General features: G+C 39.7%; 2 protein-coding genes across 2 annotated transcripts in view; both read left to right on the top strand.

The window, feature by feature from the left end:
• The window catches only part of DOC2B (double C2 domain beta), a 657,062-nt gene extending 654,161 nt beyond the window's left edge, over positions 1-2,901 (top strand). The window contains exon 9 of the mRNA XM_075852930.1: positions 1,339-2,901. Coding sequence (XP_075709045.1) covers positions 1,339-1,475 — 137 coding nt within the window. The 3' untranslated portion in view covers positions 1,476-2,901. The remainder of the gene's footprint in view (positions 1-1,338) is intronic.
• Positions 2,902-22,912: 20,011 nt separating this feature from the next.
• Positions 22,913-27,679, top strand: part of LOC142741002 (pinopsin-like) — a 30,822-nt gene continuing 26,055 nt past the window's right edge. The window contains exon 1 of the mRNA XM_075850406.1: positions 22,913-23,292. Within this exon, the coding sequence (XP_075706521.1) occupies positions 22,956-23,292 (337 nt within the window). The 5' untranslated portion in view covers positions 22,913-22,955. The remainder of the gene's footprint in view (positions 23,293-27,679) is intronic.

Raw genomic sequence — 27,679 nt, forward strand, 5'->3', positions numbered from 1 at the left:
ACAGAGAGAAGAGTCAATCAGTGGCTGGAGGGCAAGGAAGGTGGGGGCTGCATGAATATGGCTAAGATAATTGTCCAGTCCTTTTTAAATACTCTCATTGTATTTGTCATAACTACCTCTTGGGATAGGGCATTCCACCTCTTGGGGTAGGCTTGACTATGCTAAGAGTCCTTTCATACAAACGCTTGTTCCAAATCATTGCCCTGTGTAAACACGGCAATGATCAGCTGATGAATAAGCAAATGCTCGTTCATCAGCTGATCTCATCTTTATGTCCAAAAAATGGTCACTAGTCGGCAGCACTCTGTGTAAACGACTAGTGCGAATCCGCCGCAAAAAATCTCAACTCAGGAAAAAATAACTATTTCATACTTACCCAGAAGTCTCTCCTTCTTCTTGCAGTCCGGCCTCCTGGGATGACGTGGCATCCCATATGACCGCTGCAGCCAATGACAGGCTGCAGCATCACATGGCCTGCAATGTCATCCCAGGAGGCCAGACTACGCGCAGAGAAGAGGGAGGGGGTAAGTATTATCGTTTTTTTCTCCCCAGTGCGTTTTTCGGCAGCAGAAATTCCGTTCAGAAGGTGCTGTGGGTTCCAGGTTGGATACGCTGAGCAGTTTTTATGCAGCGTATCCAACCCGTCGGAACCCTGCCTTAGGGTGGTTTTACACACAGCGTCTTTTGGAAAAGTTTTTCATGCAGTTTTTTGAGCCAAAGCCAGAACTGGGTTCAAAGGGAATGGGAAAAATATAACAGAAGGACTTATACCTTTTCACTTTTGCTTTGTCTAAAAAAAATCGCATGAAAAACTGCCACAAAAACTGTGTTTTAAAAAATAAAAATACAAAAAAAACAGTGTGTGAAACCACCCTTACTCCATGCGTAAAGGATTCACCCTGGTCCTTTGTACTCTGGACTGATGTTGTATATATTTATTGATATTAGTAAGATACCCTTTTTCCCTAGGTTGTCCAGCCTCTCTTAATATCTATAGTTTAGGACCCCATATTCAAGTTAAGGCCCTAAAGGGGATTTACAAAGGGCAATATAATATTTGAATCACAGGTGTTTATCTTTCTTTTTATGCAGCTTAAAAATGAATTTGCTTTTGCATCGAATGCTGTTGCCTCGCTTTCTGGTAACCGATCTTAAACCAGATTCTATTATTTCTACTTGGAATAGTATCTTCTGTGCCCAAAGATATGTGTGGTTCTTCTTGCCAATGTAAAGGTTGACTCAAATGCTATAATAATCAAATAAATCGTATGGTTTAATATAAGCCCACATGTTCCAGAAAATTAGACTGCGTTATAATGCTTTTTCTTAAATCAATAGGTGGAGTTGTTTTGGGGATCAATGCAAAAGGAGAGCGTCTTAAACATTGGTTTGACTGCCTGAAAAACAAAGACAAGAAAATTGAACACTGGCACACGTTAACAAATGAGCTACCGGGAGCCGTCCTCAGTGACTGACCTGAGCGTGCCGCTCTGTGTTGTGGTAGCACAGCTGTAAAGGAACAAGACACAAGCTATGCCTTTACCCTTGCCACAGTTTACCATGACCATACAATAGTGGAAAGATGACTAGGAATAATATGCCCGCAATGCTTTTATTAGTACATTCATTAAGCTGCAATAGTGCCAATCAGGGTAAAAGAGCTCAAGACCTGTCACCCAAAACCGCATCAGCTCCTATACTGGGAATTACATGATGGAACCCCATCACCTGGTATTATATGCCTTTTATTTCTACTGGGAGCCTGCATATTTTTATTATGCTGATTTCCATTTCACTATTTATTGGGATTGATCGCCTGAGCAGTGAAACGTTACTGACACGTTGTAATCAAGAGTTAGATTGTGCCGGAAACTATTTTTCTGCCATGGCGCTAGGATGGAAAGTAAAAAGATTTATTGGAGACTGGTTTGTGTAAAAAGCAAACAAGACATATCAGGTGTTAACGGTATCCTGGTTCGCACTATTACATTTAATATAATTCTATCTTTTGTGCACAGAAACAAAATCAAGACCTCATGCGACATTTGAAGTTTTGACTAAAGTTATTGTTATATATGCTGAGGGTTGTTTACTACCACATCACATATCATCAGGGACCCTAAGATTTACATTTCCGCTGTTGTTATATAAAATGCTCATCTGTGCCTCTGTGCTTGTTTGCTCTAAAGTCCTGGAAAGGAAGAGGGTATTGCACAGGATTACAATGAAAGTAGGATAGAATAGTCCCTCTGGCATGGTGTACTTTTTACAATATGTCAATATGTTAAATAATTCTTAAAAGGGTTGTCTTATCACAGACAAGCCCTTTAGGCCCCTTTCAGACAAGTTTATTTGTAAGCGGTCGTAATATGGATCCGTAATACGTAATACGGATGATATTGCATCAGTATGTCGTCAGTATTTCATCAGTATTGCATCAGTATTACAGATCCGTTTTACTGATGGGCTGTCTTCTAGGGAGAAAATTGAATGACATAAGAAAGCCCCTTTGAGAAACCGATGCAATACAGGTCACATACGGATCAAATACCAACCAAATACGGATGTATCCGTATTTTAATCACTTTCTATAGACTTTAATGGGTGCTTTCCATCACAAATACGGATTAAAAATACACCCACGTATTTTATACGCTCATGTGCATAGCCTCATTGAATAACATTAGCTCCATATTACAGTCCGAAAAAAACGAATGGAATACGGATACAAAAATATGCTCGTCTGAAAGAGGCCTAAAACTGAGTCACAGCTGATTTTGGGGATATTGCCACCTTGATACAGCATAGGTCCCTGATGGGACAATCCCTTTGAAGGGTTGAAGGGTAACTAAATGTTCAACAAACTTCTGACATGTCATAGTGATATGTCAGAAGTTTGGATTGGTGGGGGTCCGAGCACTGAGACCCCCCACCAATAGCTAAAACGAAGCGGCTGAATTGCTCGTGTGAGCGCTCAGCTGCTTCGTGTCTGTTCGGCTTTTTCCGGAAAGCCGATGTAGCGTTGTACGGGCTCATAGACTTTCTATTGAGTTTGTGAACCGCTACATCGATTTACGAAAAAAGCCGAACAGACACGAAGCGGCTCAGCATTCACACAAGCGCTTCTAATGCTTCATTTTAGGGATTGGTGGGGGTCTCAGTGCTTGGACCCCCACCAATCAAAACCTCTAACATGTCAATATAAAATGTCAGAAGTTTGTTGAACGTTTAGTTACCCTTTTACAACTTAGTATTTACTTTGGCAGGTTAGAGACTGCAGTAATGCGGCCACATTTTACCACCCTTTTTAGTAGGCTGGATGCACACGCAGCATTTTGCAGTGTTTTTTGTGGCGTCTTCACTGGCATTTTTCACAGTGTTTTTTTAGGTAAAAAATGCTGCGGCCAGATGTTACTTTAAATTCTATAGGGAAATATTGAAAAGTCTACATACATAGCATTTTGATTTGTGGCATTTTAATAGTATTTAGCTTTAGTAGCATTTGTTAAAAATCATAGCATGCTCTGGGTGTGTCTTTTTTCTAGTGTTTTTCCTATAGACTTCTCAAAAAAATGATCGTTTTTTAACAAACAAAAAAAACACCACCAACATTTTTTGATAGTTTGTTTTTTTCTTACACGCATTTAAAGCTAAAAATAAAATGTGTGTGAATGAGGCCTCACAGCTACAGTACTCAGAACTGTCAGTTATACTAAACTGAACCTGAATTACCATAGGGTTTTGTGATGATCTAAATTTGGTTCCGACAAAATCACAGGTGTAACCGGGTATCTCAGCCATAACATGGCTGCTAAAATGTGGCCGCATTACAGGAGTCTGAAACCGGTCTATGACTAGGCAAAGTTCAGGAAACATGATCAGTGACAAGCCTTCTGAACCAATAATCTATGGGTCTGATCAATTACATTTAAAATGTATCAAACTTTTTAGAATTGTTGTCTTTACAGATGAAACTTGTATACAGTGAAATATGCAAACAGTAATTGACTGATGTTGGCAACGCAAGTGTTCTGGGACTCAAAGAAGAAGATTTCAGGTTCATAATTTATGAAATAGAAAAGGCAATATGCTCATGTGAATGTAATAACCGAATGAATGCTCAGATTTACACTTAAATACTAGAGTTGTACCAAAATTGTTACTTGGAATGGGGGGAAATCTTTGCACCTACTGAAAGGGCATGACCACACATGGCGGAATTCCTCCGCAACTGTCCGCATCAATGCCGCACCTAATCCGGGTTGCGGATTACGGCTGCGGATCTGCACAAAATGTGCAGAAAATTGATGCGGACTAGCTGCTGCGGACTGCGGGAAAAGTGCTTCCCTTCTCCCTATCAGTGCAGGATAGAGAGAAGGGACAGCACTTTCCCTAGTGAAAGTAAAAGAAATTCATACTTACCGCCCGTTGTCTTTATGACGCGTCCCTCCTTCGGCATCCAGCCCGACCTCCCTGGATGACGCGCCAGTCCATGTGACCGCTGCAGCCTGTGCTTGGCCTGTGATTGGCTGCAGCCGTCACTTACACTGAAACGTCATCCTGGGAGGCCGGACTGGAGACAGAAACAGGGAGTTCTCGGTAAGTACGAACTTCATTTTTTTTTACAGATACATGTATATTGGGATCGGTAGTCACTGTCCCGGGTGCAGAAACAGTTACTGCCGATCGCTTAACTCTTTCAGCACCCTGGACAGTGACTATTTACTGACGTCTCCTAGCAACGCTCCCGTCATTACGGGAGCCCCATTGACTTCCTCAGTCTGGCTGTAGACCTAGAAATACATAGGTCCAGCCAGAATGAAGAAATGTCAAGTAAAAAAAGCAAGACGCATCCGCAGCACACATGACATGTGCATGACAGCTGCGGACTTCATTGCGGAACTTTGAATCTCCATTGAAGTCAATGGAGAAATTCCGCCATGAGTCCGCCACTGCTCCGCAACAGACAGAGCATGCTGCGGACACCAAATTCCGCTCCGCAGCCTATGCTCCGCAGCGGAATTTAAGTGCAATTCCGCCATGTGTGAACCCGCCCAAATTCTCCTAGTAAGAGTTTATTACAGATCTGCAGATAATGCGATTTCCTTTACATTAGCCAATGTTCCTCTAATCCAGAGCTACTATTTATATCTCCAGCCATTCTTATATTAGAGATAGGTGTGGTAATGATGTAAAGCTTCAGCTGGTTTTGTTGTTTTATTTTGCCTCGCTGATCCACGTAATTTGTCCTCTACAGACTCAGGGTATGTTCACATGGGCTATTTTCAGCTGTTTTTTGGGCCGTAAACACCCCGAAAAACGGCTAAAAATGTGGGGGCTGAACGCCTCCAAACATCTGCCCATTGATTTCAATGGGAAAAACGGCATTTCATTTCCACGGCCGTTTTTAAAAACGGTCATGTAAAGAAATGCATGTCACTTATTTATTGAGCCATTTTTGGAGCAGTTTTTTATTGACACAATAGAAAAACAGCTCCAAAAACGGCCTTAAAATAGCAAGTTGCTTAAAAAAACTTCTGAAAATCAGAGGCTGTTTTCCCTTGGAAACAGCTCCGTATTTTCAGCCGTTTTTTGTTAAGTGTGTGAACATACCCTCAAGGAGGCCATAAACACTAGCTGTTTGCACAGACAACAGGAGGATTCCTTCTCCCCTCCAGTTAACATTTTGGATGTGCACAGCCATGATGGCCTCCTCCAGTCTATGCAGGTAGAGGACAGGTTATAAGAATTGACATTGTTGCAAACAGCCCAAAACAAGTGGAACAGTATCACATAATATTAAGTGTCACTAGCTGCAATAAACAAATAGTTCTCAATTACAAAGCATTGACTGGAAAATCCACTTACATGGAGGAAGACGAAATAGGACATGCTGCTGTGAGATGTACCATATGTCAGTCATGAATGACCTCTTCTGTTTAGTACTTTCCACTGTAGACAGGCACATTTGTGCTATTGATGAAATGCCCAGATTCAACATGAAGACGTACAAGTACAATAGGCATAAAGGCTAAGATCATTCATGAGACCGCTGGTTCATTTTATATGACATATGTCAGTAATAGCGGAGAAATAAAACAGTCCGTACATGAGATTAATACATTGTTTATGTTCAATAATATTTTTATTTCAAGCAATAGCTTATAACCCTGTGTATTAGACACTGCTCACCCCAACAGATCTAAGGGCTAGTTCCCACTGAGTTTTTTGGCAATGTTTTTGACGCGGAAACTGCTTCAGAAACCGCGCCCAAAAAAACATCCGAAATCGCCTCCCATTTATTTCAACGTGAAGCGTTTTTTTCTCCACATAAGGAACGCTCATGAGGGGAAAAAAAATGACATGCTCTTTCTTCCCGCGTTTCCATCCAATGGCTCCGGCTGAAAAACGCAGCAAAGAAAGTGCGGGCAGAGCAAACTCTGCCTCAAAATTCCTGAAGGTTTCTCTGCCTGCAAAAAACTCCATGTGAACATAACAGTGAATTTCCGGCTAAAATATTAGTATTGCTTTTCCATCATACTTATTTGTATGCTTCCTTTATTAGGTCAGAAATCATTGAAGCTCCATTTATATAAAATCGTCTTGGTAGACTTAGGCTATGTCCTCTCTAGTATCACACGCATTGTGGGTCCTAATGGAAGGCAACAGATGCCAGGCACTACTATCTGTTGCAGCATTGACTTCAATGATAAAACTACTGCAACATCAGGTTTTCTTTACCAGTTAGAATAGCGTGGCAGACTAAGCTATACTGGCAGCAAAAATACAGAACGGAGGCTATATCAAGCCAAGCGATAGCATTTATTTTTTTGCCAGGACTCATCTCATTTAAATCAGTGGGGACATTAAAGGGCTTGCCTCATCAGAGAAAAAATGCAGTCATCGGGACAATCAGCTGATCACCTGGGTCCTGCTCCCGACACTTCCGGCAGGGGGAAGCTGCGTCAGCCAGGCATTTCCACTTCTAGTATTACAAGAAGGGCTTCAGTCTGACAGAGCTGAAGCTGCTCATACAAAGTGGGATCCCCTTCTATAATGTCCATATGCCCTAATAGAGCATATGGACAGGGGTTGTCTTCATGAGACAACACATGGAATTCTACATTTTTCTGTAAAAATAATGGTCCAAAATAACATAGAAAAATGCTAGTGTGAACAGCGCCTTACTTCAAACAGGCCCTTTACAAAACCCAAAGAATTCTCGAACAGTAATGTGTGACAACTTTATATTAAATACAAATATTTGTATATTGATTTTCTTGTCTCCAATTCTTAAAGAAGCACAGATTTATTATAGTCAGATGTCTTTGATCCTTCAAATATGAGTATATTTGTAGGAGTCATTTATAAGTACTATTGCTAAGAGAGACTTAAAGGGGTTTTCCCATGAAGGACATTTATGACATATCCACAGGATATGTCACATAGATCCGGGTCCCACCACTGGGACCCACGCCTATCTCTAGAACAGGGTCCCCTAAACCCTGTTCTAGCTTTTTGTGCTCACGCTGACTCCTGGCTACTTCCTGATTACATGGTCGGGAGTTACGGAAACAGCATAACTCGCTGAGCTATGCTGTTTCTGTAACTCCCATAGTAATCAACGAGCTACGCTGTTTCCGTAACTCCCATAGTAATGAATGAGCTACGCTGTTTCCGTAACTCCCATAGTAATGAATGAGCTAGGCTGTTTCCATAAATACTTTTCAGTTCTATGGGGGTTACGGAAACCGCATAGCTCAGCGAGTTACGCTGTTTCTGTAACTCCCAACCATGTAATCAGGAAGTGGCCGGGAGTCAGCGTGAACACAAAAAGCTAGAAAGGGATTTAGAGGACCCCGTTCTAGAGATAGGTGCGGGTCCCAGAGGTGCGACCCGCATCTATCTGACATTTATGACATATCCTGTGGATGTGTCATAAATGTCCTTCATGGGAAAACCCTTTTAAAAACTTTCAGTGATAGGTGTTATGAATATAATTTGACATACTCTTCTATCTGTCACAAATGCTTTTTTTTTCCAGGCAGAGAAAAATGTATATTCTTACATATTGCCATAAAGCTTTGACAGCAAGTAAACAATAGGGCAGAATTATCAGTGTATTCTATGCTGACATTTTGTCCAGATCGAGTTGTCTATTTTGTAGGGAGAATAACATAATAATTCGAGTTATTGAGCTTTCTAAAGCATGGCATGTTCATTGCTTCTCTGTGGATGGACATATAAGGTCACGGGTCTACCGAAAGGTCTAACTCCAAACATTTTATAGGAAAATTATAATAATTGTGGCTCAGAATACACAAACATTTAATTTTGCATTTGCATAATGTAATATATTGCAATGTTTTCTTTACACAATATTCTATAATATATGGATAAAACTTCAAAAATAAATATCAACCAATGAGATCCGTTTAATTTAAATCTTTCTTTATTCAAATGCCCATGGCTTTAAAACACACAGAGCGATACATTAGGATAAGTAGTGACACATTATTTCCCTTTCTTACTATTAAATATTTTATTCAAGTCTCTAACCCATTTTACTATTCTCCCTACCTAGGAACACAAGAGAGAAAATAAAAATAAGAAAAGAGATTTGAAGTGTGCTTTATTTTTTTAATTATTTTCAGCCATTTTATCCTTCTTATGTGAAATGTATAATTTTGGTCTTGTGGTCTTTTTTTCCCTCTTAGGGGGAGTTCACACAGAGTTTTTTGACAAGTTTTTTTACGCGGAAACCGCCGCCGAAAATGCCTCCCATTGATTTCAATGGGAGGCGGAGGTGTATTTTTCCCTGCGAGCGGAAAAACCGTCTCGCGGAAAAGAAGGGACATGCCCTATCTTCGGGCGTTTACGCCTCTGACCTCCCATTGACATCAAATTCTGCGGCGTTTTTTGCCCGCGGCGCTCAATGGCATCGGGCGAAAAATGCAGCAAAAATCGGCCTAAAAATTCCAAATGGAATTTTGAGGGAGATTTTCCGCCTGCAAAAAAACTCTGTGTGAACCCAGCCTTAGGCTACTTTCACACTACCGTTATTGTACGTTTAGCTCTCTTCCATCGGAGGAAGAGATGAACGAGAGTCCAAACGGAAAGCATTGATTTCAACGGTAATTATGTTGTTTCAGATGCATTCCGTTTGCCTCCATTCGCTAGGTTTCCATTTTTTTTCATGGAAGCAAAAGTTCTGCAGACTGCAATCGTGCTTCCATCAAAAAAACGAAAAGCATTTGAAGCAAATAAATTACCACTGAAATCAATGGTAATTCTAACGGAAGCAATGCTTTCCGTTTGGACTCTCGTTCATCTCTTCCTCCGATGGAAGAGAGCTAAACATACTATAACGGTAGTGTGAAAGGAGCCTAAGAGGGGAAAAAAGACCACAAGACCAAAATGATACATTTCCCATAAGATGGTAGTGTGAACTTAGCCTTATTCATAACGAGTTTCCCTTGCCATCATTAAAGCTTTCAAGCCCACCATGCAATGTTCCCTATCTCCTTGAATTCCCTTTTTTTTTTTATCCAAGTATACAGTTAACTGGATATTTAGGTATTTTCAGATGATAAATTTCTTCCAATCTGGCAATTAAATCCAACCAATAGCGGTGCAATCTGGGACATCCACATACCATATGTATCCAATCAGCATCTATAAATTTGCATCTGGGGGTAATTTTTTCCCTAAACTTAGGCCTCATGCACACGAACGTATTTTTTTCCTCCCGTAAATACTGGCGTAAATACGGGTCCTTTGTCACACGTATTCGACCCATATTCCACCAGTATTTACGGACCCGTGCCCGTAAATACAGGTCCGGTGTCACCAGTATTCCACCCGTATTTACGGACCCGTTTTCTCTGCACTAATCAGCAGCCCTTTCTCTCTATCAGTGCTGGATAGAGAGGAGGGGCATCCCTTTCGGGCAAAGTTTCCGCAGCAGAATGCAGCGATTGTAAGTAAAAGAAGTTCATAGGTACCCCGGTCGTTGTCTTGGTGACGCGTCCCTCTTTTGAAATCCAGTCCGGCCTCCCTGGATGACGCGGCAGTCCATGTGACCGCTGTAGCCTATGATTGGCTGCAGCGGTCACTTGGGCTGAAACATTATCCCAGGAGGCCGGACTGGAGGAAGAAGCAGGGAGTTCTGGGTAAGTATTAACTTTTTTTGTTACAGGTTTTTGAATTAACTTTAGACATCTATATTGTGAGTGCCACGCATGGTACTCACTGTCCAGGGTGTGAAAGAGTTACTGCCGATCAGTGCAGCCCCTTCTCTCTCGTTTAACTCTTTCAGCACCCTCGACAGTGACTATCTCCTGACGTCGCCTAGCAACGCTCCCATAATTACGGCTGCACATACGTAGCCACCCGTAATTGTGGGCTGAAATAGGACATGTTCTATATTTTTCAATGGCCCGGGCACCTTCCCGTAAGCAAACGGGAAGGTACCCGTGGCCAATAGAAGTTTATGGGCCCGTAATTACGGGCCATAATTACGGCCATTTTTACGTTCGTGTGCATGAGGCCTTATTCAGCATTTTTGGGGTATAGTACACCATATGAATGTTAATGAGCTGGGTCATGGAGTTTGTATGTTCTCCCCGTGTTTGCCTGGGTTGCCTCCGGGTACTCCAGTTTTCTTCCTCAGCCCAAAAACATACCAATAGGGAATTTAGTTTGTGAGCCCCAATGGGGACAATAAGTGCAAAAAACTCCTGCACAGCGCTGCGGAATATGCTGACGCTATGTACGTAATTGAAATTAATTATTTATTTCAGTTCCTTATATAGCGCCAACATATTACGCAGCGCTGTGCAGGAGTTGTTTGTACTTAATAAGCGGGTTACTCTGTAATAACTATTTTGAGTTATTTTAGGTGTCGTTTCCAGTGTATTTTGTTTTAGAGTTATATCGACCAAAACTCTTTTCCATTTAAGAAAACTCTGCTTTGTCTCTCCATGTTCTTCAATGTCTTTTACAATTTTATAAAGTTTTGACATTAGTCCCTTTTCTCCTTCTCCCCCACTCATTATTTTTTAATATGGGGTGCTCTAATTTTTTAAAACATTTTATCTCTTATGTGAGGCTCCATTTCCTGTTAGGGTATGTTCACACACTTAGCAAAAAACGTCTGAAAATACAGAGCTGTTTTCAAGGGAAAACAGCTCTTGATTTTCAGACGTTTTTTAAGCCACTCGCGATTTTCGCTGTGTTTTTCGTGGCATTTTTTTACTGCATTTTTTGGAGCTGTTTTCTATAGAGTCAATGAAAAACGGCTCCAAAAACGGCCCAAGAAATGACCTGCACTTCTTTTTCAAAACGGCCGCGTAAAAAAAACGGCCCGTCGGAGCAGAACGCCGTTTTTCCCATTAAAATCAATGGCCAGATGTTTGGAGGCGTTCTGCTTCTGATTTTCAGGAGCTTTTTCGGACGTTTACGTCACGAAAAACGGCCGAAAATAGGCTGTGTGAACATACCCTTAACCTGGAGGTAATTATAAAGATCCTGTTTGTTCAATTGATATTCTACCCTCAATTCCAAAAAGGATTTGAAGTCCCCCCCTTTAAATAGTTGGTGTACTTATACTGTCCCATGGTCCCTCATAATTCTTGAGTTAACTATTGGTCAATCAGTGTAAATACTAGTACCCCAAATAGTGGTCTGCTCTCAAAACTTCTCTGAATTTAATATTTTTTTTCACCGTATTCCAAATTTCTGTTGCATATCTACCCTATTGGGCTGTTATTAAAACTGTTATTCTTAAAAACACACATTAATATGTATGGACTTTGTTTTGCAGGAAAATCACATACTAGACATTTATTCATCTATTCATCTATTCTTAATCTATATTATGTTATCTGTTTCTTTTTGTAGTGCATTACATTGTACCTCCCCCAATATGACAATACTCTAATAAATACATAATTTGTTGTGTTAAATAGGTCAACCAGTTAAATTAACTTTCTTATATTCAGACTAGTTGTGCATTTAGATGAGGTGACCAGTTAAGATACCATCAGAGAAAATAGCAAAGAAACAAACTCTTTTGACACATTTGCTGAACTATTGGCAAATAATTGAAGTAAATCACACGAAACAACCAAAATCTGCTTAAAAGTTGGTAGGCCACAATGAATATTTTTTTTAACTGTTCATTTTGTGAGAATTGTTTTTTTTTACATGTGAATGCTATCTAACAACAAATGATCTTTTGAATGGGATTTTGTGATATTTTTCAAATTAATAGGTAGACTTCATTTCCTTGATTTATAGCTGATGATATATACAAAAGCTGTAAAATTTATATAGGTGCAGAAGCAAAAAGATATTTACAGGTTCATGGTGGAATTGGCTGCAAGAAATATATTCCTAATGAACAGTCATCCATGATAGAACGCAGATTTACTATTTGTAGAAAATATTGTATTTTGCTGAGACGTAGATAGTGGGCATATATACGTACTAATACTAGGGCAGATCGACTACTGTATCTGGGTCTAGAATGTGTCGAAAATGTGGTAAATTTGGGAGAAAATTTATGTTTGCATCTTACTAGACACTTTTAAAATTGTCTCAATAGGGGGCGAGGCTTAGGCTGAAAGGGGTGTGGCTTAAATGCGCCCAAAAAAATAACCAAAAAAAAAACCTGCCATACAATTTTGGAGCACAATAAGCCAAATCAAAGGTGGTATAAGGAAGATAAAAGTGTCTAACAGGTCCTAAAAGATGAGCCAAAATGATCATACAGCGTGCACCAGTGTGATAAATTTGGCACATTTTCTGACAGCCAGGTCTAAACGTGGGTAAATGTGGGCCACTGTCTTAAATTTAGACAATTGAGAATTAGACTAGATGTGCTAAATTTATTAAAGTGGCTCATGCTGGATGATAAATTTGCCACATATTTAGACACTTCTGTCTAACTTTACACCACCTCTTCGTTGACTTACTTCAGACCACTTATTTTGCACCAAAATTTTGGCACATCTCAAGCCATGCCCCTTATGTGCTAAGCAATGCCCTCTTGTCAGATAAGTTGTAAAAAAAAGTGTCTGAAACACTTTATAAAATGTGGCGCACGACATATGTGCCGGAATTCTGGTACATTTTGATCAGTAAATATGCCCCAATGTGTTATTAAAGGAGAGCTACAAGCTACCAGAACATATATAGGATAAATAAAATGTCCAGTTCAGCAGCACCAAAAATAAAGACATTTTAGGGTGCATCTCACTGGAAACTCTAATCATGGATTCCGGTAGATATCAGCTCAATGAAAGCTGAGACGGCGCTCCAACAATGGTGATGAAATCCTTTTTTTTTTCACCCAAGACCATTAGTGTACATAAACATGTGAAAACTGTTTTTAAGATAAGTCTCAGACCCAAAGCAGCTGGCAATATCAAGTAATAATGATGACAATACTTACTTTTTTAATTTCTGTCAGCTATTGCCACAGAGAAGTTGTTCGGATAGAAATAACCACCCATTGCAATGTTCACATTATAGCTGACTTGTCTTATATATGTGGAGAATTATGTGAATGGTGATTTTAATCCACTCACAGGAATCAGGGGGAAATGTCATCAAGATCTTTCAGTAATGCAGTCCCAGGCTTTGGGCCTGTAAATACAATCAATAAGGTGTTAAAATTAAAGATTTCACATTTTAATGTACACTAAAAAGTCTTATTTATTTTTCTAGTCGGTCTCCTGTAATATGGATTTTCAGAAATTGAACAATTGTTTATGGGTAATTGAAAGGGTTGTAACACCTATTGTATTCATTAATGGTCTAAGGTTCCTCTTACACGGCAAAACGTTTGCCCGGTAATTGGCCCATGTAAAAGGGCCTTCACTGTATCAGTTCGGAAAGATGGGCTATCCTGCACAGTAACATATAGAAATAATGTCAGACTACCGTCATGTTGAACTAGCATAGGAAGATAATATGGTATTGCCAAACAAAGTTCTGTATAAAACATTAAGTACATGCAACGTGCATTTATCTTGAGTTATTCCATCTTTGTAAAACAACCGTCTAATAAAAGTAAGTCTCACAAAGATTTACATTTTTTTGTGTGTTTGATTTTTTTTTTAAAGTTAAGGGCTAAATTTATAAAAACTAAAATTCAGGGCCATGCAAATATTTTTTCTTGGAATCAAAGCTTCAAGATTTCATTTGCTAAAGCCAAGTGTTGATGGTTTTCTAGATAATAGGGATGTAAGACCTAATAGCACAATATTAAGGGCAGGCAAATATACATTTAATATTGTATAATGTCTACAAAGCTAAAGTTTACTTACATCCATTATGATGTTAACTTCAAAAGGTCAGCAAGAAAAATCACAAAATTCAGTTTATGAAGGTAACCATTCTTGTGGGCATTATAGTGTAATATTTAGAAAATGGGCTTTCAAAAAAACATTCACATTATATTAATATTATATTCATATATTTATATATATATATATATATATATATATATATATATATATATGTATATATATATTTATATGTACATACATAGAATATTAAGTATCATGTTTATATAATACTTATATATATATATTTATATATATATATATATATATATATATATACACATATACATATATCCATATTATATAAACATAATACTTAATATCAAGTCAGTGGATCAATTCCGATGACAAAATGAATATATATACATATATACATATACATATATATATATATATATATATACATATATATATATATATATATATATCTACATACACACGTATATACATATATAATACGTTCATTTTGTCAATTTCTAAAGTTTGTTGAGAAATAATTATTACGCCTAGGAAATTGATGTGAAATGACTGATAAATGCTGCATGTTTTCTGGATTGTGGCACAGAAGTGTCACTTTTCTAGAAGCCTTTCCACATTGTCTGAAGTTTGTATATTTCTCCCAACGCACTGCCTAAGCATAATGTAGTACTTCTGTGTCAAATTCCTTTTGGTGTAATGACATTTATCACGTTACAAGCATTTGAAGCAGAAAAAGAAGTAAAAAGATGTCTTTATTTTTAGACACATGAATGAAGGCCTGAATTTTTATTTATTTTTGAAAATAGTAAAAAGATATGTATGGCGTGCATTTACAAAAAACAAAACTTTTGTCACGTCCTAAATAATTTGTATAAATTGTGGTACGTACTGAGAATATGCATGATTCTTATTTGAATGCTGAATAAATTGAAATACTAAAAGTTATCTTAATGTTGCCTATTTGTCTACTTATAATGGATCTCTAGTGTTTACAATAATTCTGGACATTTAGGATTACCTCCAAACAAATGCTTTTGTAAAAGAAATAGATTATGATCTGGGCAAACCCTTTTTTCCAGACCAAAAAAAAATGGCGCACAAGATTGTGTGCACGATTCTTACAGTCATTTGTAATTCTCTGCTAAATATTACAGTCCTTGTAAAACTCAGAAAAGACTAAAGCAGCATCCCCTTTACTGAAAATGATTTGTAGCTTCTATTTTTTTAATTTATCGGAACAAATAGTGGACATAAGCGGAGACTGTGACAAGTTCGGAAACAACCAACCTACAGTATCAGTCCATTCAGGAGGCATAAAATGGTCTCTAAATATGGCAATACTGCTGCCATTTTGGATTTTTGGCCAGTGATTGAGGATTGAGGGTTAGTTGTTGGATCTCCTCAGATGACCAGGAAACAATAGATCTTTTTAGAAGAGGGGATTTCTGCATTGGAGTGTATTTCACTTTCTACTGGAGCCTTTTTTTTTAACTTACATGTACATAACAGTGCATGCAGAGTGTTGTTGTTATGCAATGACTTGTTAAATGTTTGATACTAATGTTTTGCTACAATGTGAAGGCTGCAGTTATATGTCCAAACTGCATCCTACAGACTTTTGTATTTCAGTATTATCTACCTAGTGAATTTTTTGTCTGCTTTGTTAAAATATTTATAAACATGAGAAAAATAAACCAGTTAAAAGAGCTTGTTGTAATAGTATTCTTTGGTGATATGTTATAAACTTGGTAAGGTTGAATAAAAATCACAATAAGGGACAGTTCACACGGAGGTATTTGATGGGGAAAAAGTCTGATGTTTTCATATTTGATTCACTTAAAAGAAAACACTGAACCAAAACTGACTTTAATGGGTTCCGTCAGCTTTCTGTTGGGGTGTCCGTGATTTTATCAGACACAATAGCACAGCATGCTGCGCTATTGTCTCCGATAAACTCCGCAAACCTTGCTGGATCTGCTACGGAGGCCCCTAACGGAGCCTCTGATGTAGATATGAACATAGACTATTGTCTTAAAAGAAAATATATTGTCTAAAATATCAATAAAGTTTTGTGTGTTAATATGTGAATGCAAAGAAATAAACTCCCAACAAGTAAAGATGCCACAGATTTAACAATAATGAAACCATAAAATACAATTATTAATGATAATCGTTATGTATATGGTCCAACTCCTAAAATGTTGGTTCAGGACAAGCAGACGACAAGGATGTTGGTAGCGAAAAATATTAGAGCATGGGTCAGAATGAGGTAACATCTATGCCCAATTATAAACAATCTCATCAGTGGCATCTCATCATATATATTGTCATTCTTCAAAACATCGGTTGGTTCCCCACACAGCGGTCGGACCACCTCTGACTGGGCATCGATCGCTTATATTAATAATTAATATTAATAATTTGCCATCAATGTATTAAGCGAGATAACCCTTTTAAATGAGAGTCAATCTGAAGACATTATAAGCAAGAATAGGTACTAAATTTTTATCTTTACAATGAAACGTCCAGAAATGTATTGAAATCAGGATGTTTGCAACAACTGTAGCATTGGAGGTAACTTACAAGCAGCTGGAATGGTCTATTTAAGTTAATGTGGATTTGACAGGTTTTACATGCTGAGAAGTGAACCTTTATTCAGACATACATTTCTCTGGTATGCGGCAGGGTTGCCCCCTTTTCCCCTACTGTTCGTTGCATGTATCAAACTCATAGTGACCAAAATACGAATAAGCAATGACATTAGGAAGTTATAGTATGTTTGTAATGACGGGGTAGGGAGGAAGACAGGTGAGCCCTAATCTACCCACCACTCAGTCCCTGCCTACTTGCAACGGCCCGTCCTAGGCGACGGCGTACAACTGGGCGACGGTCCCTACTCTAACTATGTGCACGACAGACAGACAGACAAGGGTACAAAGAAGCTAAGGGAAAAGGGGCAGATGCCCACGGCAACACCGTGAGCCACAAGAGTAGTGAACGAGCCAAGTCAAACCAGGAGTGTACGAGGAACCAAACACAGAGCAAGAGAGTAGTCAGCAAAGCCAGGGTCAATATGAAGCAGAGGACAAATAGTACAAGCAGAAGCAGCAGAGCCAGGAAACAAACAGAATCACAGGCAAAGGAGAAGCAGGAAATGAAGGTATAAATAGACAGAGGGCGGGAGCTAGCTCCGTCTGGCCAGGCTGTGATAGGCTCTCCCACTCCTCAGCCTCCCAGCCTGAGTGGTAGAAGAAGGAGTCACTCTATCAGACTTAGGAGCAGGTGCAGACTGACTAACCACGGGCGTCGACACAGAAGCTGTGTCTGGCAGATCCTTTACAATGTTATAGGGAGTTTAAAATATCCCTATTCGAGGATGATGTTCTCCTTACTTTCTCAAACCTTCATATTACGCTTAGGAATTATTGTCAATTGTCTGGCTACAAAGTCAATACCACCAAAATAGAAACCCTCCCTCTTAACATCTCCCCTTTCTCCCTACACTTATTCTAGGAGAACTATCACTTTCACTGGAAGGACTCCTCCATTAAATACCTCGGAGTGCAACTCATCCCTTCATACTAGTATGTATGCGCTACTAACTCCCCACCCAAATATGCAGAACCTTGTAAACTCCTTGATATATGAAGCGCTTTCCTAATGTCGTTCTTTGGCCACAGTGTGGCTGTCAAAATTACTTTATTGCCTGAATTGCTTTACTATATTGAGACCCTTCCAGTACCCTTGAAAAAACAAAAGGCTTTACAATCAGCTATGCTTGAATTTATCTGGCACCCGGGAAGGCACAGAATATCCAAAACGATTTTGGCAAATTATACAGGGGTCTATTGGTACCTTACCTGACCAAATATTACTGGACAATGCTTTTGAGGCGTTCTCCATCCTGGGTTTCCCAGAAGGTTTTTAACAAGCGGGCCGAAATTGAGAAGCTTTGGCTGGCACTGATAAACCCAAACTGGCTACTGTGGGGGATCCACATACCCTCGTGCCCCTAATCACTATTGGCTCCCATGAAGTTTACACTTGATATTGTGCCGTAGGAGGACTTCTACTAAAGGACTTATCTCTGACATTTATTATATTCTTAACACCCAAATGGACAAACTCATTTTCATAAATGTATGGACAGATTTGAAGATATTCTAGGTATTTATTTGAACTGTGGCAGATCGTATGGTTGAGGGCTGCTATATCGTCTATATGTACTACTTATAAAGTAAATCAGTACAAAATCTTGATGTTTTGGTATCACACTGCAGCCCTTCTCCATCAGATCAACCTTAACATCCTCTCTAGCTGCTGTAGGTGACAGTCACAGGAGTCTACCTCAAGCCATATCTTATGGGAGTGCCCATTGTTACAATCATATTGGGAATAGATTAAAGATCTGACCTCTTAAAGGAACAGTGTCACGAAAAAAAAATTGTTAACATCAGTTTGATTTTAGTCTTTTATTAAAAACTTTTATATTTATTTGTGTGTTTGTGTTTTACTTTTTTTTATTTTTACACTTTTTCTTCCCTATGGGGGCTGCCATTTTTTACTCCATTTCTGTATGTGTCGATTAACGACACATACAGACATGGAATACGGCAGCTACAGTCCCATACTGAATGCGAACGGGGCCCGTTCCATCCACTATGGTGTACGCCGTCTGTGTGGGAACGGCGCATGCACCGCTCCCACACAGTCCAAGTTGAACTGAGCGCCGTCCGGCACCATTTTCCTGTAGACCGGAAGTCGCGGCCGGACAGTAAGATTATTACTTCCGGTCGCGGCTTCCGGACTTGTGCACTTGGAGCAGCGGCAGCAGACGGAGCTGAAGGACCGGAGGGAGAGGCGGCGGCAGGAACAGGTAAGTGATTTCTATGTATGTTCGTGTTTCAGTGTGTGTTTACTAGTGTATGTAAACCTACTACACTGTGTGTTAGCTCAAAAAATGGCGACACACAGTGTAGGAGGTTTGACCGTTCAATCCCCTCGTTTCTCCCGGCACTAGCCAGGATAAAGGAGGGGGGGATTCTGAGAGCTCACTAGAGCGAGGGATTTTTTTCCAATTTTGCAGCATAAAGCAATGTGGTTGCTTTACCACATGCAATGCTGAAATTTTGGGAATTGCTCCATCTAGTGACCAGTGCTGGGAAATATTATAAATTAGAATCTAATTTATAGTATTTCCTGACTCGTGAAAAAAGAAAAAAAATTAGAACAATGTTTAATCACCTACACACTAATTGTTTAACTAAAAAAATAAAATAATTTTTTGCTAACAACACATTCCCTTTAAATCCTCCACCACGGTGTCCCCTTTGATCCCTTACACTATATACTTAATGTCCCTCTGAAAGGAATGGGGAGAAATTCAAACAGGCTGTTCCAGCATTTTCTCATGGCAGCAAAAACTCCAATAGCCTGCTGCTGGAAACTTACAATGCCTTAGTTGCAGACATATAGGGAATTGGAGAAAATGGTAGGAGACGGCACTCCTCCGAGATCTTGGTTGTTATATCTTGAAGCCGGCTGCCACCCACTGCGTTCCCTGGGAGGATGGATCCTCCTTTCAGGAACAGATTTGTGCAAAGAGTAAATGTGAAAAATGCAGTTTTTACGGTATCGGCGCCAGACAGAGAAGGAAATGATGATGACAAATCGTGTTGTATTTAAAAGGCTTATTTTCTTTATTCAATGGACGACGCGATTATGGACCGTACTGGTCCCTTCATCAGGTATGAAATAAAGTGCAGTGCAGTAACTGGCGTGTATGACGCCTCGACGCGCGTTTCTAGTTAGTTCTCCTCAGGAGACGTGTCTCCCTGATGAAGGGACCAGTACGGTCCTGAAACGCATCGTCCATTGAATAAAGAAAATAAGCCTTTTAAATACAACACGATTTGTCATCATCATCATTTCCTTCTTTGCCTGGTGCCGATACCGTAAAAACTGCATTTTTCACCTTTACTCTTCTTCGCAGACAAACTCGTTCACCTGGACATGAGAAATTCGTACCCTCAAACATTTAACAGCTCCTAGACCTGAAAGGTTTTGTTTCCTCAATTACACCCCCACTCCTTGCTGAGCTTTCCCCCTCCCCTTTTTTTCCCTTTTCCTGTTACCCTTAATGTGTCTGTTGGGTCTTCTTTGTGTTGTAATTGTAACTTTTATCTTTATATCGGATTTGACAAGCCATTGCTGCTTGTCGGTTTCTGTTTTGCAATTCTTCCCGTTGCCTTACTGAAGGCATATTATGTTTATATAGCTGCTCTCAAGACAGTATATTGTATATGTTTGCATTTGGTGACAATCAGATGTGTATTACTTGGTGTACTGATGGGCACTCCCCGCCGCCGTATACATAACTTTTCATGGTGTCCCTTGGCTCCTGGCTGACACTGTGCCTCTCCATCTCTCCTGGATGGACACACTTTCCATCATCGCCATTCTCCTCCTGCACTTCCTAGTGCGCGCGGTTACCCACCTACTCTTAGAGGGCCGGTGCATGCAAAATTTTCACCCAGCTTTTTCAGGGTGTAAAAAAGTAATTTCCCTTCCTAGCCTTGCCTGAGCATTTAGGTTCTTCCTAGCCAGTCCAGTGATTCCTATGTTACACTCTGTTGTATTTCCCTGTGATTGACCTCTGCTAGTATTTTTGACTATCCTTGCCTGCCCTGACCTTTCATTTGTGACCAGTGACGAACCTCTGCCGCCTGCCCTGACCTTTTGCACGACCGACCGTGAGTTCCCATTTGCCATCTACCCTGACTTTTGCTACACCGGACACAGCATATTATATGCTGATTTTGTACTATGCCTGTTTACATTGTCTGTTACCAAGAAGGACTACTCTGGGGGTAGCGACCAGGGATTCCCAAGCAGAGAATTCTAGATCCCTGTATACGGGTTAAAGGGTGAATACCTAAGGTCCCCTTAGACTCCACACTTTAGCCCTATGCAAATCCTCTAGTGACACAGTGGGTTCACAACACCCTCTGTAGGCCCTGTGACAATATCAGTTCCCATCGTCCTCGTGATATTTGGCTTTTTTTATCATCTTGTCTTATCTGTTTTTGGCAGTCCCTGCCTGTATCTTTACAATTTTCAATAAATAAATTTTTTTTGAGCTGCATGTTATATCTGACAAATCTGCTTTAGACTGTATTCACACATACAGGTTGTTTTTTTTTTTTTGTTTTTTTTTAAGCCAAAGCAGTGAATATAAGAGAGAGGAGACTTTCCTTTATACTTTTCCTTCCTTTTGTATCCACTCCTGGTGTTGGCTCAAGAAACTGCCGCAAAAGCTGAATGTGTGATTTCAGACTAATTTGCCTACTAGAATGTTCACATAAAGGTGGTGCAATGAGGCATAAATAAAAACAAAACAGCAAGATAAACAGCTTAGATCCATAACTTTTTAGAAAAAGTTATGTTGTGTGCGATTCTTTGTATCTGTGTGCACAAATAGGACTCCCTTTGCTGTAAAATCTCACTAAATTTTTATGGCATGTAATTCATGTCATGAATTAAACAAGGTACTGAAGAAAGTGCCATAACTCCTTCACTGCAATGACCAGCAAAGCGCCATTCATATTCATGCAGCTGTGTTTGGTACTGCAGCCCAGTCTCATTCATGAGAGCCACATAGCTGGAGCTCAGACACATTGAAGGCTTATCCTAAGGAAAGGTTATCAATGTTATATCCTTGACAATTGGTGACCATGTATTTGTCTCAGAAGCAGCAGCTTGTTCCTAGAACTGCTTCTATGGAAAACCAAAGTTACTGAATTCAATACGTGAATGTAGAAAAATCACCACGTAATCATGATGGCTAGAGCGTGCTACAATTTGATAAAAACATAGTATGACCCAAAAATATCATAATTTTTGCTGGATAAAATAGCACGGCACGCAGCACTATTTTGTTTGGCAAAATGATGGACACCTTGAAAGAAACCCGACGGAATTGACTAAAGTCAATGGGTTCTGCAAGGGCTGTTAGTTCCATCATGTGATGGCTCCGGGACTTCCATGTTCTCGTAGCTCTGCGCCTATGACAGAGCAGACCGGAAAACAGAATGCAGATGTGAACATAACCTAACCACATAGGGCGAGTTCATATAAGCATATGTTTATAAAATACATTATATTACTGTATATATGGTTAAATGTACAGTATTATCATCAGCAGAACACATTTAAGCTTAATAATACACTTGGTCTACACTTAAGGCACTGCGTAGAGAACAGCCCCCACTGAACAGAATGCGGGAGTAAAAGACCATACCTATTTTACGCCAAATCCTCTTGTGTGCAGAAATCTTGTTAAGAAAAGCAACATGATTCTATGTGCTTACTTTCTTAATTAGGATTTGAGTCTTCGAGGCAGGTCACCTTGCGTCTCTCCCTGTTGATCGCTGTTTAAGTAAAGAAAAAGAGAGTGGATTACAAATACACCGGCATAAGAAAGCTTACATTGTTTTAAGAAAAAGATCCTCTTTGGAGCATTAAATCTCTTAGACTTTATAAGGAGGGTTCTTGCTTGTAGACATGTGCAGATTTGACTCTTGTGTTTGCCTGTAGTCCTTTTTGTGTTATTGATTCAACTATACAATGCAATCAGCAAACATGTCAGCTCAGGAGACACCAGGACCATTCGAAGGACCTCAGTGGCCTCACCGTGCCCAACGTAGTACCTACTTAATAGTAGCTGTACTTATGGGTATGGTGGTGGCCTTGGCTTTCATAGTTAACAGCATGGTTATAGTCGTCTCTCTAAAATACAAAAAGTTAAGGTCTCCATTAAACTACATATTAGTCAACTTAGCTATAGCTGATATGCTCGTTACTATTTTTGGAAGCAGTGTCAGCTTCCACAACAATATTTTTGGGTTCTTTACAATGGGCAAATTAATGTGTGAATTTGAAGGATTCATGGTGTCTCTAACAGGTAAGATGATATGTAATTTGAAGGTAAGGATAATGTTAGTATTGTGAGATTTAATAACTAAACTGTGAATTTGATGACTAGAAATGTAACACTTCAATCGGATTTTAATTTAAATTCTAAACTGTTACTTTTATGACCAATTTTGTCTAATTTCTTGAAATGTTTAGCTTAGTAGATAATGAATACATGTAGATTTAAGGTTTTTTAATCTATTGTTATATATATACTGTATATATATATATATATATATATATATATATATATATATATACAGTGGAGGAAATAAGTATTTGATCCCTTGCTGATTTTGTAAGTTTGCCCACTGTCAAAGACATGAACAGTCTAGAATTTTTAGGCTAGGTTAATTTTACCAGTGAGAGATAGATTATATAAAAAAAATTAAAAAAAATAACATTGTCAAAATTATATATATTTATTTGCATTGTGCACAGAGAAATAAGTATTTGATCCCTTTGGCAAACAAGACTTAATACTTGGTGACAAAACCCTTGTTGGCAAGCACAGCAGTCAGACATTTTTAGTAGTTGATGATGAGGTTTGCACACATGTTAGATGGAATTTTGGCCCACTCCTCTTTGCAGATCATCTGTAAATCATTAAGATTTCGAGGCTGTTCGCTTGGCAACTCGGATCTTCAGCTCCCTCCATAAGTTTTCGATGGGATTAAGGTCTGGAGACTGGCTAGGCCACTCCATGACCTTAATGTGCTTCTTTTTGAGCCACTCCTTTGTTGCCTTGGCTGTATGTTTCGGGTAATTGTCATGCTGGAAGACCCAGCCACGAGCCATTTTTAATGTCCTGGTGGAGGGAAGGAGGTTGTCACTCAGGATTTGACGGTACATGGCTCCATCCATTCTCCCATTGATGCGGTGAAGTAGTCCTGTGCCCTTAGCAGAGAAACACACCCAAAATATAATGTTTCCACCTCCATGCTTGACAGTGGGGACAGTGTTCTTTGGGTCATAGGCAGCATTTCTCTTCCTCCAAACACGGCGAGTTGAGTTAATGCCAAAGAGCTCAATTTTAGTCTCATCTGACCACAGCACCTTCTCCCAATCACTCTCAGAATCATCCAGATGTTCATTTGCAAACTTCAGATGGGCCTGTACATGTGCCTTCTTGAGCAGGGGGACCTTGCGGGCACTGCAGGATTTTAATCCATTACGGCGTAATATGTTACCAATGGTTTTCTTGGTGACTGTGGTCCCAGCTGCCTTGAGATCATGAACAAGTTCCCCCCGTGTAGTTTTCGGCTGAGCTCTCACCTTCCTCAGGATCAAGGATACCCCACGAGGTGAGATTTTGCATGGAGCCCCAGATCTATGTCGATTGACAGTCATTTTGTATGTCTTCCATTTTCTTACTATTGCAGCAACAGTTGTCTCCTTCTCACCCAGCGTCTTACTTATGGTTTTGTAGCCCATTCCAGCCTTGTGCAGGTCTATGATCTTGTCCCTGACATCCTTAGAAAGCTCTTTGGTCTTGCCCATGTTGTAGAGGTTAGAGTCAGACTGATTAATTGAGTCAGTGGACAGGAGTCTTTTATACAAGTGACCATGTAAGACAGCTGTCTTTAATGTATTCACCAAGTTGATTTGGAGCGTGTAACTGGTCTGGAGGAGGCTGAACTCTTAATGGTTGGTAGGGGATCAAATACTTATTTCTCTGTGCACAATGCAAATAAATATATATAATTTTGACAATGTGATTTTCTTTTTCTTTTTTTATATAATCTATCTCTCACTGGTAAAATTAACCTAGCCTAAAAATTCTAGACTGTTCATGACTTTGACAGTGGGCAAACTTACAAAATCAGCAAGGGATCAAATACTTATTTCCTCCACTGTATATACACACACACACACAAACATATATATGTATGTGTGTGTGTGTGTGTATGTATATATATATATATATATATATATGTATATATATATATATATATATATATATATATATATAATTTTTCCCACAGTGTCATTTATTAGGGATTTTAAAGGGGTCGTAGCGCGCATTTAGGGCTGTGGCCCAATTTACACTTTTCCCTATACAGCGGTTTCCTTGAATGGAGTTTAGCTGCAGTTTCCTGTACACTAAACCAGCAATGTGACCCTTTGCATGATCGATGGGGGTCCTGGCAGTTGGACCCCAACCAATCAGAAAATTATGGCATATCCAAGCTACGAGATGCAAAAACCCTTTAAATACTGTACTATTCCTGCAGTCTCTGTCATAGTAGCATTTCTCCTCACAATGGCCTGTTGTCACTAATTATGTACAGATTCTGGTGCACAGATCTTTCATTAATCGGGTTGTCCTATTAGGACAACCTCTGTCCATATGCCCTATTAGTGCATATTAATGTCATAGAACTGTAAGAGTGGCTCTAGATTTGTGTGTCGTTGCATTATATAGACAGCTATTACATTGACTGGCCATATTATAATGCTACATTTCACCTGTAGCGGCTGCTGCAGAGGAAATGTGTGGCTTCCCGCTGCTTCCCCTAGCGATAACAAGTGATCGCCGGTGTTGAGAGAAGCCGGACCTATGGCAACCAGCTGATTGCCTTGCTGGCTTCTATTTAATTTTCTTCATAAGACAACCACTTTAAAAAAGGAGGTTATATTTTCTTATGAGACCCTCATTTCCTGTGATATAGAACCACACAAGTAGAAACTACAATCACTTAAAGGCTATGTGCACTATTATAACCAATTTGTTCTTGCGCCAATGTATCTTAAAATAAAGAAACCAACAACTTTTGATTAAAGATAGAATACCTACATCCTAGGCAGATGGATGTGCACAATGTTGATAAAAATGTCAGCTAAGAACTTCACATTTAACCCCCTAGTGACCAGCCTATTTTAGGCCATAATGACCAAGCTATTTTTTAAGTTTTCCCATCGTCTCATTCAAAGAGCTATAAGTTTTTTATTTTTGCGTCGACATAGCTGTAAAAGGTCTAGTTTTCTTACGGGACAAGTTGTATTTATTATTAGCACAATTTTGGGTACATAGAATTTATTGATTAACCTTTATCAGCTTTTTTTTGGCTGGGAAAGAAAAAAAACAGCAATTCAGCCAAACTTTTTTCCGTCCTAAATTCTCGCCGTTTACCGTGTTGTAAAAATAACACAACAACTTTATTCAGTTGGTTGGTACGATTGCAACGATACCAAATTTATATAGATTTTGTATGGTTTTTCCACTTTAAGGCCTCATGCACACTTCCATCACCGTTTTCTCGGCCGTTTTTGACGGATCCGTGTGTCCGTTTTCGTTTCCGTGTGCACTCCGTTTCCGTTCCGTGTTTCCGTTTTACACGGACGTTTTGCTTCCGTTTGGCTTCCGTTTTTCCGTTTAAAAAACGTATGTGAACTTCATTTGAACCTGTCACCTGTCCCAGGAAACACCCATAGAACGTTTACAAGAAGTTTTTGGTGCTGTTTTCTGCAGCTTTCAGAGCATAGAGAACAGTTTGAGATTACTCTGCTTGGCTTACTTTGGTTTTTTGGGTGTTTTGGAGTGAAAATATGAGCCTATCTTCAGGAATGAATGTGTACTGTAGTCTGTGAGTCTGTGAACTTTTGCTCAACCAGCCTTTGCTATGGCAACGGATCCGTCAAAAACGGACGGCACACGGAAGCCTTCCGTGTGCCATCCGTTTTTTTCACTGACCCATTGACTTCTATGGGCCACACGGTCATTAAATCACTGAGCAAAGTAGGACATGCTCTACTTTGCACGGAACGGAACAACGGATCCGTTTAAATAACTGAAGTGTGCATGGGGCCATTGAAATGAATGGGTTCAGGGTGCTATCCGTGACAAAAACGGATAGCACCCTGAAGTAAAAAACTGAAGTGTGCATGAGGCCTTAGGCTATGTTCACGCGGAGTATTTTGCCGAGTTTTTGGACGCGGAAACCGCGTCGCAAAACTCGGCAGAAACGGCCCTAAAATGCCTCCCATTGATTTCAATGGGAGGCGTCGGCGTCTTTTTCCCGCGAGCAGTAAAACTGCCTCGCGGGAAAAAGAAGCGACATGCCCGATCTTCGGGCGTTTACGCCTCTGACCTCCCATTGACTTCAATGGGAGGCAGAGAAAGCGTATTTCGCGGTGTTTTATGCCCGCGGCGCTCAATGGCCGCGGGCGAAAAACAGCGCGAAAAAAGGCGTGCAGGGAGAGGAAAATCTGCCTCAAACTTCCAAACGGAATTTTGAGGCAGATATTCCTCCTGCAAAATACTCCGTGTGAACATAGCCTTACACAGTAAAAACACTTTTTTTTCAAAATTATTTGTTTTTGTTTCTCCATATTTCAAGAGTCATAGCTTTTTTATTTTTACCCTGATGCACTTC

The sequence above is a fragment of the Rhinoderma darwinii genome, chromosome 2 (assembly GCF_050947455.1).
Source record: "Rhinoderma darwinii isolate aRhiDar2 chromosome 2, aRhiDar2.hap1, whole genome shotgun sequence".
NCBI lineage: Eukaryota > Metazoa > Chordata > Amphibia > Anura > Rhinodermatidae > Rhinoderma > Rhinoderma darwinii.